The 14,779-nt window shown below is 41.6% G+C and overlaps 1 protein-coding gene across 1 annotated transcript; it reads right to left on the bottom strand.

The window, feature by feature from the left end:
* Positions 1-56: 56 nt before the first annotated feature.
* RBP4 (retinol binding protein 4) lies at positions 57-9,828 on the bottom strand. The gene is made up of 6 exons (XM_069753768.1): positions 9,697-9,828; positions 9,342-9,501; positions 5,231-5,367; positions 3,736-3,842; positions 1,675-1,887; positions 57-347 (listed from the first exon to the last, which is right to left on the bottom strand). Exons 2-6 carry the CDS (start codon positions 9,468-9,470, stop codon positions 328-330), a joined length of 606 nt encoding a protein of 201 aa, XP_069609869.1. The 5' UTR covers positions 9,471-9,501; positions 9,697-9,828; the 3' UTR covers positions 57-327.
* Positions 9,829-14,779: the final 4,951 nt, after the last annotated feature.

The following is a 14,779-nucleotide window of genomic DNA, read 5'->3' as shown; positions in this document are numbered from 1 at the left end:
AGTAAATTATACTTTTATTATTGTGCAGATATGAAAAAAAAAATGACGGCTGTGTGTTTAGAGTAGAAACAAATCTTTATTGCTTCATTTCTGGAAATGGTGAATGAAACATATCATGGAAAGGTGTACAGGAAGCGTCATGCAGCTTGTGCGCGAGAAATATCATACAATTAAACGATATAAAATATGTACATTGCTGCTGTGATCATCAATACGTTGCTTCATATCCAACGTTCATTATCGATATATTTGCAAAAGAAAAAACCAGGATGCAGAAGGCGGCAGGATATTTTTGCAAACTTTAAATTCAAAGGCCCCCAATGAATATTATGTCTGTGTACAGTATCCTGTAGGGAGATAGACAAGAAGGTCAATCATAGAAGTCAATGACTGGTGGGGGGTACAATGCATAAAACATTCTTCAATAGGCCCGGGCTACATGGCGGCTTTGGTCGCAACACAGGTTCTACAGCCAAAGATTGCTATGTACCGATGCTACATCGCAGCCTAACGCAAGGGAGGAGGACCCCCCCAAAGTACTGCAACCTCAACAAGCAAGTCACAAGGGTCTGACTTTTGAGGCTTCCCTGTCGTGATGGTATTCTACTCTTATATATTTCTATGTCGGCCGGGAAAGCCGCGGCCAGTCCGAGCAAGGCGGTTCGATTTCAGCCCGATTTATACGGTCATCTGACTGCACCCTTAAATAGATTTAGAAGATTTTTACATCTGCTTTTGTTGATGGCAAGCAGAAGAATTTTCAATTCTGTTGTTGTTTACTGCTCGTTTTGTTTTTTCAGACAAGGTGAGCAGCACTTACTATCTATTTGCTATATTGTAAGGGCTGCTCTGAAGCTGCACAGATTGCTGGATCCAGTCAGCTTCAGTGCTCCTGAGCTCCGCTAATGCTGTCAAGAAAATAGAAGGAAAGTCCAGCACGCGATCTCCGAGATAGATAAAGATGAAAGCAATAAAGTTTAATGGTCCATCAAAAATGCACACATCATGGAAAAAGTAGTCTGACCTACGCGTTTCGAACCAATATAGGTGTACGGTTGCCTGCTTTATATACAAGCCTCCATACCCAATAAACAGCTGAAAGGTTCCATCTAATTAAGGCGTGTATGTGTATAGAATAGTTAACACTTTAGATGACTCTATCATGTCTACCGCAAATAAATGGCAATTAATGGGATGTGTCTGATATAGCAGCTCATCCCCATTACAGTAAATTGAGCTTAATGCTTAATGTGGTTGTTCGGCAAAAACAGGTTATCACCTATCCACTGGACAGGTTATGACTTCTTGTTCATGGGAGTCTGACCACTGGAACTGATCGACCAGATGGGACACATGCCAGATTACTGCTCCATTTATTCTCAATGGTGCTGCTGGGAAGTGCAGCACTCAGTAGTCCCGTAGGGAATGAAGGGATCAACCATCGCGCATGCGCACAGCTGATTCATTCCTATCTTTTCAATGAATAGGTAAAACATTATTGGATCAGCATGATTGTGACCCCTAAGATCCACACATATCACTAGACTTGCAAGTAATGTGACTAATATGAGCCCATACAACGGTTGCCCACACAGTTTATAGTGATCCTTCTCTTGACATTACTGATTCCGGAGGGTCTACAAGAACATCAAGATGAGTAACGTTCCCCCTTACCGTTGTGTTTAACAACTCTGTATTTTCGGTCCAAGCAGAGCTCCTCCTGCCTTCTCCTAACAATTCTCTGTATCTCGGGGGTCAGGCCATTTTCATCACGAGAGAAAATGAAGGAGTAGCTGTCTAAACATGTGCCATCTTCATCTACCTCGCGGCATGAATAGTGGACGGCGTAGTTGTCGTAGTCAGTATCCACCACCCAGTGGTCATCAACTAAAAACAAGGAGGTCATTGAGATTTATGGTGCATGGTATCCTTTTAGGAACAGGCAGGTTTAGTCATTTTTTTCACTAAGTATCCAGTCTGTATCAAATATGTAAAAGTAAAATGATAGAATAATGCTATTTTCTTACTATAAATGTGCTCACATTACATTTTTACATTGCAGGAAAATTCCCAAATTAATATGGTATAAAACATCAACATGACATGTAATAAAACTCTGCAGCATTGGTAATCTCTCTTGGTAGTTTCACCTGTATGCCTATATTATTATTTTAGACTAATGTGGAGACTGATTCCCTTTAAGTAGAATGTACTAAATACTGTACATAGGGCCCAATTCAACAAAGAATTCACCCCAGAATTCTTATGTAAAATCTTTGGAGAGTCACAAACGTTAGGCACGACTCTGAGTTGCTCCTAAATTTTGCGACTTTTGGTTTCTTCACACCATTTTATCCCAGCTCCTACACAATGGACACGGCTGGGGTGGGACGCCTCAACTTGTCTACTTATTGATGAGCCATGGCGTTCCGTACGTCAAAAATCTCACTCCAGTACCTATGTTTCCAGTTTGTGCATGAAGGCGCATTACATTCATCTGATTCACGAAGAAACGTGTACCTCTTCATGAATCAGGAACATCAGACTCCAACATGCCCCTCATCAAGACCGGCATGAACAACCTCAGTCTTGATGAATTAGGCCCATAGTTCTATATAAATAGCCCAAGTACCCAAAAATGATATGTACAAATTGCTATAGTGCTTATGTTTGTTACCACTGGTGTACACATTTCCCTGCCACTCCCATTGCATGTTTCGCCATTCTTCATCAGGGGACATTTGTTTATATGATTTGCAAAAAAGAAAAAAAAAGAGCATGAACCGCACATCCCAAAAACATACGATTATATGATTTTTTCTTTTATTATTCCAAAACCTTTTTTTGACTTTTCACTTTTAGCAATTTTTTATACTGCAATATTATTTGCTCAATGAAACTGCCTCCTATTCTTATTTTTATGGCATCTCAATTTATAAAGTTTATTATTGATCTAGCATGGGTTGCCAGCGCCTGGAGCAAGGCAAAGGTAGCATTGCCTTACCCAGTAATAATGCTCCCTAAGTGCCCCATTTAGAATTTAATAATGCCCCCTTAGTGGCCTGTTAAAATGAATTGATGCCCCCTGAGTGCCTCCAAAAGTAATAATGCCACCTTCGTGCCACCACCACAAAAGGAATAAAGTTTGTACTCACCTAATCCGAGTGACCGAGGCCTCTTCTCCCCTGAACACAGAACGGGATGGCTCAGGTAGTGTAATGCAGTGATGTTATTGCACCATCTGCGCCAGGACGTTGCTGTATTGAACGCTGCAGTGTGCGGCCAACCAGAGAGTTGTGGGGGCAAGTAACTTATGGCTTCCTACTCTAGCACAGGATCCAATTGTATTCGCTACATAGGTACAATTAAGAAAGGAGCTCATCTGGAAATCAGGGGCACCCTCAGAAGTCCGGAGCATGTCCACTGTCTCAGATCAATGGCGCTATAGACGCCACTTCAATATTTTTTTTCTTTGAAATTGTGTGACCCTAAGAACATTTATACTCAAGGCAAATGCCCCGGTGGCCAAGGTTAGGCTACACCACTGCTGGGCAATTATCGTCACACAAAAAAAAGAGAAAATCATGACAGTCATTGGGCAGGGTGAAAATGAGTATGTTCACTCACAGAGCCTATAGAACTGCAAACACCTAAGGATTTATTACTTGTTATACATTTGTTTGCTAATTTTCTATCTTAATATAATCCGTGGAAATTCTGAAATGATTTACTTACGTCCCTTTTCCAGGAAGGAAAGGACACCGTGATACTTCATCTTGAATTTGGCGGGGTCATCGGTCTCTTGAAATGTGCCCACCATGTCAGCACACAATTCCATGGTCCTGAAAAAATACCAGTAGTCAGATGTATACTAGATACCTTAGAATATAACTCTATCCTATAGAGAAGATTGTATCTTGGGTCTGAAGGCTCCCATACGTTTTACACTCAAGTCAGCCAGAAATTGGTGCTTGGGCGCCTCCCAACTTTCACCTTCACAGCTGAATTTCAGCGGCAGGTTCTTTAGTCTGGCAGAAGCTTTCTCATGTAAAACACAGGAGTTCTCATCCAAACCAAGCGTTCCTACTAATGGGAGTTTCAGGAGAAATATCTGTCGGGGACTAATTGCTCAGCCAACAGTTATATAATGAGTATGGGACTGTTACTTATTGTTAACCCGGAACCACGTACTAAACCCTCAACATGGCTCCGTGGATGGTTCCTCACATGTTAAAGTAGCAATATTAGCCTCCTAAAAAAAGCAAAAAAAATGCACACCAATATGACATTTTTACATGATTAATTAAAGAGGTATTCCCATCTCCAAGATCCTATCCCAACATGTAGTAGGTGTAGTAATAATAATAATACTAGCAAATACCTCCAATTAGAAATGTAGTATAGTTTTTCTGATTAGCTATTTGTCTTTCCTCTTCTGCAGGCATTGCAGGACCTTACGTATGCATGGTTACAACCACTAGCAACTAGATAACTGTCACTATATCAGTGGTCGTAGCTATGGACACCTAAGGTCCTGCAATGCCTGCAGAAGAGGAAAGACAAATAGCAAATCAGAAAAACTATATTACATTTTTAATTGGAGCTATTTGCTAATATTATTATTATTATTATTAAACCTACTACATATTTGGATAGGATCTTGTACATGGGAATACCCCTTTTATTCTACCTTGAAGAAAGTTACATATTTGGGACAATCCTCTTTTTGTTAACAGGGACTTATAAATTAATCATAGAATTTTCTATTGATTTCTATCAATAGATTATTAATTATTAGAACCTTTAGTGATCAGCTCTAATAACTTTAAGACAAGTGGTCAAAGTCCTTTAGCACTCCCACAGGGGAAATTAAGTATTACATAGCTACCATTGAAGTCAATAGACTGTCTAAAAGACGATCCTTATAGCCAAACTCCACTGACTAGTGAAATAAGGCTCTGAAGGGAGGATGTCTACCCCTCTATTAACTTAAGACTCCATACACATTAGATTAAAATTGCCCGAACTCGCCGAAGCAGGAGGGATCGGCTGATATGAAAAAATGCTAACGATTCTTCTGTTCTCCAGGAGATAATCAGCCACCAAAGCTGTCTGCAATCTCACTAACGAATGCTCGGCTTCATTGAATGATCATGTGTTGTGGGAGAGATATCATGGTACATGGCTAAGTGGACCACCAGGGGACAGGTGGTAATATAGAGTTCCTTACTGGAAGATGACGACTCTGCCTTTGGCTGTTGCAGTCATTTTCCCATCTTCATCAACATTGAAGTTAGCCACTATGTTGTCAATAAGAAACAGTCCTTCTGGGTCCTTCTTGGCCACTGCATACCAAGTCCCGGCATACTGAAAAGAAGCATAATTGTAACATGCTATATGTGAGAAAAGCTAGGCATAAATGTATGGTTTATACATAAGGTAAACATATCTATATATATATATATATATATATACACACACATAATTTATCCATTTAACTCTCTGCTCATTCTGTGCTGGACTTAGGAGTCAAGTGGGCGGTCTTAATCAGCGATTGCCAGCTATCTCACGTATAAAGCCCCGCCTACTTTAATTCCTAAGCCCACACTAAGCAAAGGTTTACATAAGTAAATTTCTTGATCTATTTAATGTCATTCCACAGATACAAATATCAAATCTGATCACCTTCTGCGACCCTATAACCTGCACATAGGACTATGTTTTTTATGCGCCAGGTTCCCTTTAAGTTCTCCACACTTAGTATTATGATGTTTTTCACCATTTATCTTCAAGTTTCTATCTCTAAGAATCCAGCGAGCGCCACGGGGCGCCATAACAAGCACGTAACAGCATGTGTCGTAATTAATTTGCAGTTGCTGTGTTCTACTGAGGTATCAGAGCTGGGTTCGTTATTTCCATTCATGTGTGTTGATGCTCGTTAGGTTTATTATAGGCCTTGGAAAATTACAATAAAATGTAAACCTGAGTGATAAACTGAACCGCGCTACGTTGTTATCACATGTTTGTCGCATCACTTTATGTTGTTCCACATCTTGTTGGTCAATGCGTGATATGAGTATATCACTATATACCCCTTAGGGTATCTGCACATGATGTATTTTACACTCCGGGGTACCCCCATAGTTTTTCTACAGGAAGATCTTTTAGGAAATTGACGGCAGTCGCTTTTGCAGCGGCTTCGTCGCCATCATCTTTTTTTAACAAACTTATCTAATATATAATTGCCTAGAATACTACTTCCTGCAATTTGTGCCAACTTCCGTGGCTTTGTCCGGAGCTAATGTCCGGAGCTAATGTCCGGAGCTAATGTGCGGAGATAATGTCCGGAGCTAATGTCCGGAGCTAATGTCCGGAGCTAATGTCCGGAGCTAATGTCCGGAGATAATGTCCGGAGCTAATGTGCGGAGATAATGTCCGGAGCTAATGTCCGGAGCTAATGTCCGGAGCTAATGTCCGGAGCTAATGTCCGGAGCTAATGTCCGGAGCTAATGTGCGGAGATAATGTCCGGAGCTAATGTCCGGAGCTAATGTCCGGAGCTAATGTCCGGAGCTAATGTCCAGAGATAATGTCCGGAGCTAATGTGCGGAGATAATGTCCGGAGCTAATGTGCGGAGATAATGTCCGGAGCTAATGTCCGGAGCTAATGTCCGGAGCTAATGTCCGGAGATAATGTCCGGAGCTAATGTCCGGAGATAATGTCCGGAGCTAATGTGCGGAGATAATGTCCGGAGCTAATGTGCGGAGATAATGTCCGGAGCTAATGTCCGGAGCTAATGTCCGGAGCTAATGTCCGGAGCTAATGTCCGGAGCTAATGTCCGGAGCTAATGTCCGGAGCTAATGTCCGGAGCTAATGTCCGGAGATAAGTGACGTCAACAGTGTCCAGTGTCTGATTGGTTGCCGCCTGCTGCGAGCGACCAATCAGAAACGTGCCGTACTGTGACACACTCCGCCCGCCATTTTGGTGTGATTTTTGAATTTTTACCTCACAGCAAGTTTCTACTGCGTGGAGGCGGGCCCAGTGACGTTGCTCTTCAAGCTCCTGCCGAATTTCGTCAAAAAAATGATAATACCATTTACCAAAACTATATATATTTAGTTGTGAAGTGGTTCAGTGACATTTTCACACCAATTTTGAACTTTTGTTTGGTGTTTTCTCCATATACTGCCTATTATTCACTGACTTATACTGAGAGACTGCCGTTTATTAACCTCTTCTTTGCCACATTGGGTATATTGATCTATTATTTGCCACATAAGGACATTGTCCATTATTGCCCAGCAATTTCTCTGCAATATAAACTGCCTATTTATTAATATCTGCATTCCTGCAAAGAACTATTGCCTATTATTAACTGGCTATTTTCCTACTACCTGACACTGCCTCTTATTAACCTGTTGTTTGCCACCACCACGCTTAAAGCTAAATAAAGTATATATGGATTCTAGACTCCCGATTCTTTAGAATCGGGCTGCCATCTAGTATATATATAAACAAATGAGTGGTGGTTTCCAAGTGGAAGACGCCTGAAGAATGGTCGGATCACTTCTACTAACTGCTTCACATCCTTGGAAACTTGAAGTGGTGCAAACAATCTTAAGAGATAGAACACAGCACAGCAAGTCGTTTTTACATTGATGTGCATATGTTTATTTTTATTTTTTTAACGTTTACGCTTTTTCAGGTGGGTTATGTAACGTACCCCCTGAAAAAGACGTCAAGTTCACAGAAATTTTTTTTGCGGAGGAAAAATCATTGCAATTTTTAAACGTAATAATTTTCTTTCCTAAGTGTTTCCAGAGGTAGTTTGAATGGGTTTTTGAAACATTTTCTTCTCACAGTGGGTGATATTTGCCAAGCTAAATGTGCCATATTTACGGCATAATTTGGGTCCAAAAAAACTGTCTTTCAAGACTTGCACCATATTTATTATGTGTTCTAGACGCTTTTTATGACTTGTCTGACAATGGGGGATGACTTATTGGAAAAAGAACGAGGGCTTAAGGGCGACACCATAAGCTAAAAAAATCAACAGAACTATGGCTCACATTTCTGGCACAAAGTAAGCCAACTTATAGGCAGAAAATACTGTCTTAAAATGAGACAGATTAACATGAACCACTGTGATAAATCTGGAGCATTTTAAGACTGTCTAGTATTGATAAATGTACTACACGTTTTTGGAGGATTTTGGAGAAGACCCACTTCAAAATCCTCCTTAAAAAAGCCTCAGTGGGAATGTAGTCTTAGATGTCTGCCAAAAAAAAAGATAATGTTGACTGGACTGATGGATCACTTATCATTGACGGTTATGAGGGTGTCCTGCATCTTCCTTGATAGCAGGTGGATTTTAATGTTCCCAGTCTTTCGTTCTCGTGGGAGATAATCCGCCAACATAGACGTCGTCTGTCAACAGCTTGTTCCCCTATCCTGTATGAGAACATATGGATACTGCACGAATATTCTCCAATATGCTCCACGGTGGTCCTACGATAAAATAGCCCCCTATATTGTGTACTGCTCAGTACTGTCGTTGGTGTTTCCCGCTCAGTTTTGTGGCTTTCTCTTCTGGGTGTCTGGTAACTGCTGCAGCCAGTCAGTGGCAACTGATTGGCTGCAGCTGTCACGTTCCATCCAAGCTGGAAGAAAGAGCAAGGAAAATCAACGAAGGGTAGGGGGTGATAGGCTAAGTTTTTTATGTTAGGACCATCAAGAACCAAGTTTTACACTTGTGCTGTTCACACATTTGAACATGCAAGTTTCTCATTCAACAGACATTTTTCATGATTTCATGGTGATTTGAACACTGGGTGGCAGTACTCCATGCACGTCAATGGATATTGTAAGGAATAAATGTGCCTGTATATGAAATATGGGTTAATTTCTGCAAAATGAATGTATAAATTGCACAATTAATGTGATATTGATATCAATCTAAATGTTTTTGATGGACTTCAGTGATAGGTTTATCATAATGGTAGACAATAGTGTTAGTGGCTGGTGGTGCCCTAAGCCAAGTTTGAGCCAGTGCTACTGTCTATTCTGCCTTTTTAAGTTGTAGAAAAGTAATAAGAATGATTCTAATAACTGCTCCTGCTTTATAAATACAGTATGTCACAAAAAATCCAGAATACAGATGAAATCCTGTAGAATGTAAGCCCGCAAGGGCAGGGTCCTCGCCCCTCTGTATCAGTCCGTCATTGTTAGTTTGTTTACTGTATGTAATATTTGTAACTTGTATGTAACCCCTTCTCATGTACAGCACCATGGAATCAATGGTGCTATATAAATAAATAATAATAATAATAATAACACGTACCCGATTTTTGTCAAAATTTGGCATCACCCTGAAGTTGCTCACGGTGCAATCTCTCTCATAAAATCGGAAAGCCTCGGAGTTCCCAAAATAACAAAGGGCAATTAACAGCCCAAACACCTTTAGGTCCATCTTTGCGCCTCTTTAAGATCAGGTATAGAATCTACATTAAAAAAAAAAGAAGAAATTATTTAAAAAATAGTAAAAAAAAATGAATAAAAGGCAATATATAAATAAAATATAAAAGAAGGCTAAAATAGTAAAATATAAAATAGTAAAGTAAAATATAAGTTTTATAATAAGTAAGTATTGATTGAGGTGTAAGATTGTGCTATAGATAAGTAGCGGAGAAGCTCACAGAGACTCCAGCTGCTTCCAGATGTAAGAAAGCCTGGAATGCAATGTCTGGGAGGTTTATATACAGCTCCGCACTCACACAGTTTCGTAACATCATCGGCACAAGGTAAAAGACCTATGTTATAAGCCGCACACTGCATCCAGTCCTATCTGGATAAAGGCCCACTTCAACAAACTTGCATAACATCAAACTGTGCACTTTAACCCCAACCCATCACTTGCATAAAAAAAGGAGAGAAAAAAAACAAAAACCCTACAGCAATGTCATACGGAAAGAAAACATTACACCCTGTGAGAGAACATAGAGCAGCGGAGAAGGGTTTGCCAAAACATATTTGGGAGCCTAGTCTGTGGTTCGGAGGTGTTTGGCAGTGACCCAGCTCTCCGGGAGGGCACACAAACTCCATTCATGTCCAGTCCTGTTAAAGAACGGCTCTGTTTTGTTCTGTCCTTCACATACAAACATCACTTTCTATCATGTTTCCTTCTGGCGTCTCTCAGGACAAGTTCAAGCTCTTCACTCCATGATTTGTTTTGGCATTAAAACCGATGTATATTAAATCCCAGGTCTCTGTGGTGTCTGCTGTGTCAGCCTGAATATTAATGGGACCACCTCATGGCCTTACGATGGCGTCAGTATTGGTGAAGGTTATTTATTTAGTAATTGGGACTTACAAGGCATCTGATACTGATGAGACCCTCCTAAAATTAAGAGATCTATGAGATGCATCCAGTACATACTCATCCAAAGTTGCTAAATTCGGACAGGAGCAATTTGGACCAGGTGCATATCCTTAGGGTGGTGAAGAGGAAGAAGTCACACAAGATGTCTGAGGAGGCAGACGAGCACAGGTCCTATATAGAGGGAGGTTGGTCCTTACAATGGTTTCTTCTAGTTGACTCAAAAAACTCCAAGACAAACTATAAGTGGAGGACAATCTAACAACATTGCACTACAATAGCAAAGTCCACCTCCAGGGCCGGACTGGCCATGTGGCAATTCTGGCAAATGCCAGAAGGGCCTGTCTGGTCATGGGCTGCCTTGTCTGCTACGTTGTTAACAGAATCGGCATTCTCAAGATACCCATACCGTTAAGCATTGTCATGGATCACAAAGTTGCTGACTCCGTCACTTACCCCCATAGCCCACGGATATCATTAGAAATATTGGTCCTGTAGAAAATCTTCCTTTCCTCCATCCAGGGTAATATTAGTAATATATCCCATCTGGTTCTTGGGGACGGGGACAACATGGGCCTGTGTGATTTGAAATGCCAGGGCTGAATTTCAGCCTCAGTCCGTACTGGTCCACCTCTCATTGACCATCTGAAGTTTGAGAGACCTTGTGTGTATGAACACAGAGAGAAATAAATATTTAAAATTACAACTTAAAGTTTAATTAATTTACCTTGTAGTATCACTACTAGCCAGTCATGGCTTTGTCTCTTCTGCTTATCATAGAAACCTGAAACCAACATCACTCTGCTGCTTCACTCTATGAGGGATGTCACCACCAGTGCCGAATGCAAGCCATTGACTTGTCAAAGGGCCTGTCGTGTTCTGTTGCATTTTCCGCTATTTTGACAGAAGGAATCGTACTGAATGCACATCCTGGGTTGTCTTGCAGACACTGCTATTTTGAGGTCTAGCCACAGATATTCAATTATCAGCAGCTTCTCCCTGCACCACTTACTTAAGGCATCTAACTATACATACACACAGGGACAGACCGGTCAGTTATGGGAAGTAGAGAGCAGAGAAGCCCCCAACGACCTAACTTAGACTAGTCATCTGAGATGCATGGTCCCCGGCTGACTTTTGAACCTCTGATTTGTCTAAAATGCTGCAGCGCATCAAAGTGAAACATACATGGCTGCTGTAGTACAGGAAAGGGACGGACATATCAATGGTGCAACCTATGCAGTCGCACAGGGGCCCAAAGGGTAAGGGGTCCATTTCCTCCAAAACAGGTTGAATTGTGCATCATGGTTAGCTGTTGTAGTGCAAAGGGCCTATATATAGTTCTTGCACAGAGGCCTTTATCTGTCTGTGTCCGCGAGTGGTGCAGCCTGTTTTTGATTCACGCTGTCCGTGGTTTGGGCAACATGACACTCCTGCCAGGTTCCCTTTAAGTCTGGTCATATTACTAGAACCCAAAGGGGTTAAATAGAATTTTAGCAAAAGTCCAGCATTGAGTGTTCTTTATTGCTGCAAAGATTATTAATATATCAATGTAGAAAATGAATTCACAGATAGTCGGGCTGCACACTTACAAATGGTTAGATGAAGTAAGATGCGGTCCTGCAGCCGGGATACATCAGGGTGGACCGATTAGCAATAGCAATGACTCTATGTGACAGTCTAACCTCAGTTATCAGCATTACACTTGAAGTGGATATTTGAAGCAAGTGGCATGTGTAAGGGAGAGTCTATGTAGCTCTTTATGTTCTGGTGTTCTGGATAATGACAACTGGTTCCTCTTCTTATGAAGGTTAATAGCAGCTGCATTGGCTGCCTCTTTGGTACGTACACTCTTGTTTGGAGCTAATAAGAAAAGGAAATATAAAACATTCATATACTAAAGCATTTACTCCCATTATATAAAAGGCCTAAAGTTAAAGGTGACACATTTGCTTTGTATCTTAGGCAAATATATATATATAATATTCTTTTCCTGCCTTTAACATTTTATAAATTACAAAATGTAAAATGGGCCGATGCAAACGTTTGGGCACCCTTAGATATTTGTGTGCCCAGATGACTTTGACCAAGATTTCAGACCTTAATTAGTCTGTTATGGTTAAAGGTACCGTCACACTAGACGATATCGCTAGCGATCCGTGACGTTGCAGCGTCCTCGCTAGCGATATCGTCCAGTGTGACAGGCAGCAGCGATCAGGCCCCTGCTGTGCTGTCGCTGGTTGGGGAAGAAAGTCCAGAACTTTATTTGGTCGCTGGACTCCCCGTAGACATCGCTGAATTGGCGTGTGTGACACCGATTCAGCGATGTCTTCACTGGTAACCAGGGTAAACATCGGGTAACTAAGCGCAGGGCCGCGCTTAGTAACCCGATGTTTACCCTGGTTACCATCCTAAAAGTAAAAAAAACAAACACTACATACTTACCTACAGCTGTCTGTCCCCGGCGCTGTGCTCTGCACTCCTCCTGTACTGGCTGTGAGCGTCGGTCAGCCGGAAAGCAGAGCGGTGACGTCACCGCTCTGCTTTCCGGCCGCTGTGCTCACACAGACAGTACAGGAGGAGTGCAGAGCACAGCGCTGGAGGACAGACGGCTGTAGGTAAGTATGTAGTGTTTGTTTTTTTTACTTTTAGGATGGTAACCAGGGTAAACATCGGGTTACTAAGCGCGGCCCTGCGCTTAGTTACCCGATGTTTACCCTGGTTACCAGCATCGTTGGTCGCTGGAGAGCGGTCTGTGTGACAGCTCTCCAGCGACCAAACAGCGACGCTGCAGCGATCCGGATCGTTGTCGGTATCGCTAAGTGTGACGGTACCTTAAGCCTTGTTCACTATCATCGTTAGGATAGGCCAAGTGATGCAAATTTCCCAACTTTATGAAAACCCAGTCTCCTCTAACCTTCTGCCAAAAAAAAACAGCAGCCATGGGTTCTTCTAAGCAGCTGCCCAGCACTCTGAAAATGGGAATGGTGGAGGCCCACAAAGCAGGAGAAGGCCATAAGAATATAGCAAAGTGTTTTCATATTGCCTTTTCCTCAATTTGAAATGTAATTAGGAAATGCCAGTTAACAGGAACATTGGCGGTCTCGACTAAGCAAAATTTTAATGACAGCTGCTCGTAGGATTGCTAGAGAGACAAATTAGAACACCAGCTACACTGCAAAAGACCTTCAGAAAAATTTAGCAGACTCTGAAAATGTGGAACCTTCAGGGCCGGGTTTAGACAAAGTGGGGGCCAAAATACTAACATATTGCACCATCACACAGAAACATTTCGGTTGCATTTACATGCGCTGAGTTCAGGCCACTAAACGAGCATGATTGACAATATTGAATTAATTCGACGTTTGTTCTCAGGCCTCTTTACACCAGCTGAGGAACAATGATTGCACCATTGATATGTCCGTCCCTCGCTGTACTACTGTGGCCATGTATGTTTCACTTTGACACGCTGCAGCATTTTAGACAAATCATACTTTGAACACTCAGCCGGGGACCATGCATCTCAGATGACTAGTCAAAGGTAGGTCGTTGGGGGCTTCTCTGCTCTCTACTTCCCATAACTGGCAGGTCTGTCCCTATGTGTATGTAGTTAGATGCCTTAAGTAAGTGGTGCAGGGAGAAGCTGCCAGAGGCTGGTCCCTTGGACAGGTCAGCAAATTTGCAGACAGTCTCCGATACATGCATGTGTCTTTTGTCAGGATCCCTTTAATGCTTTAGTACTTTTCCTACAGTGGATTGAGGAATCTGTATAAATCAATGTTAATCCTGCAGGCCGGGCACCTCTCTGTGCCTCACAGTCAATATTTGCTTTGTGTTTCATCATGTCATAAAGTGTTCTTAGTCTTCTGTTAAACATTTTCCAAAAGTCATGAATGTTAAAATGTAGACAATGAATGCAAAGATCACCACCAGTTCTGCCTGCACATAATTAACCTCAAAATTGTCTGAATGCCCCAACATAGTTCGGTAAATTATCATACAGTATATTTCCAAAGGCCTTCTCCATCAATTTAATATTCTAACATAGGACTTCACAGAAGATGGCGGGCCATCTGATTGCTTTGGGTTACATAGGATAGTTGCTTCCGGTTGGTGCTCCCCATTATCCCCAGATTAACCTTAATTCTTACTACTGATATATTTTGCACAAGATGGTCCCGATGCTGTGAGAGACTAACTTTGATTTTCCTTTTGCTATTATACAGCCAAAATATTTCACAGTTCTGCACACTGGATGCCACCATTCACATTATTCCCAGTCTTTGGAAGCCAAATATCCTAACAATGTTTATGGATTGTGAAAGGAAAGGGAACCTGGAGGAAATCCACAAAGACACAAGTAAAACATATAAAATCCTGGGAATTGGAGTCCTAATCTGACC

This window comes from Ranitomeya imitator, chromosome 2, assembly GCF_032444005.1.
Source record: "Ranitomeya imitator isolate aRanImi1 chromosome 2, aRanImi1.pri, whole genome shotgun sequence".
NCBI classification, from domain to species: Eukaryota; Metazoa; Chordata; class Amphibia; order Anura; family Dendrobatidae; genus Ranitomeya; species Ranitomeya imitator.
Note: the sequence above shows the minus strand (reverse complement) of the source record. Positions and strands in the feature narration are given on the sequence as shown.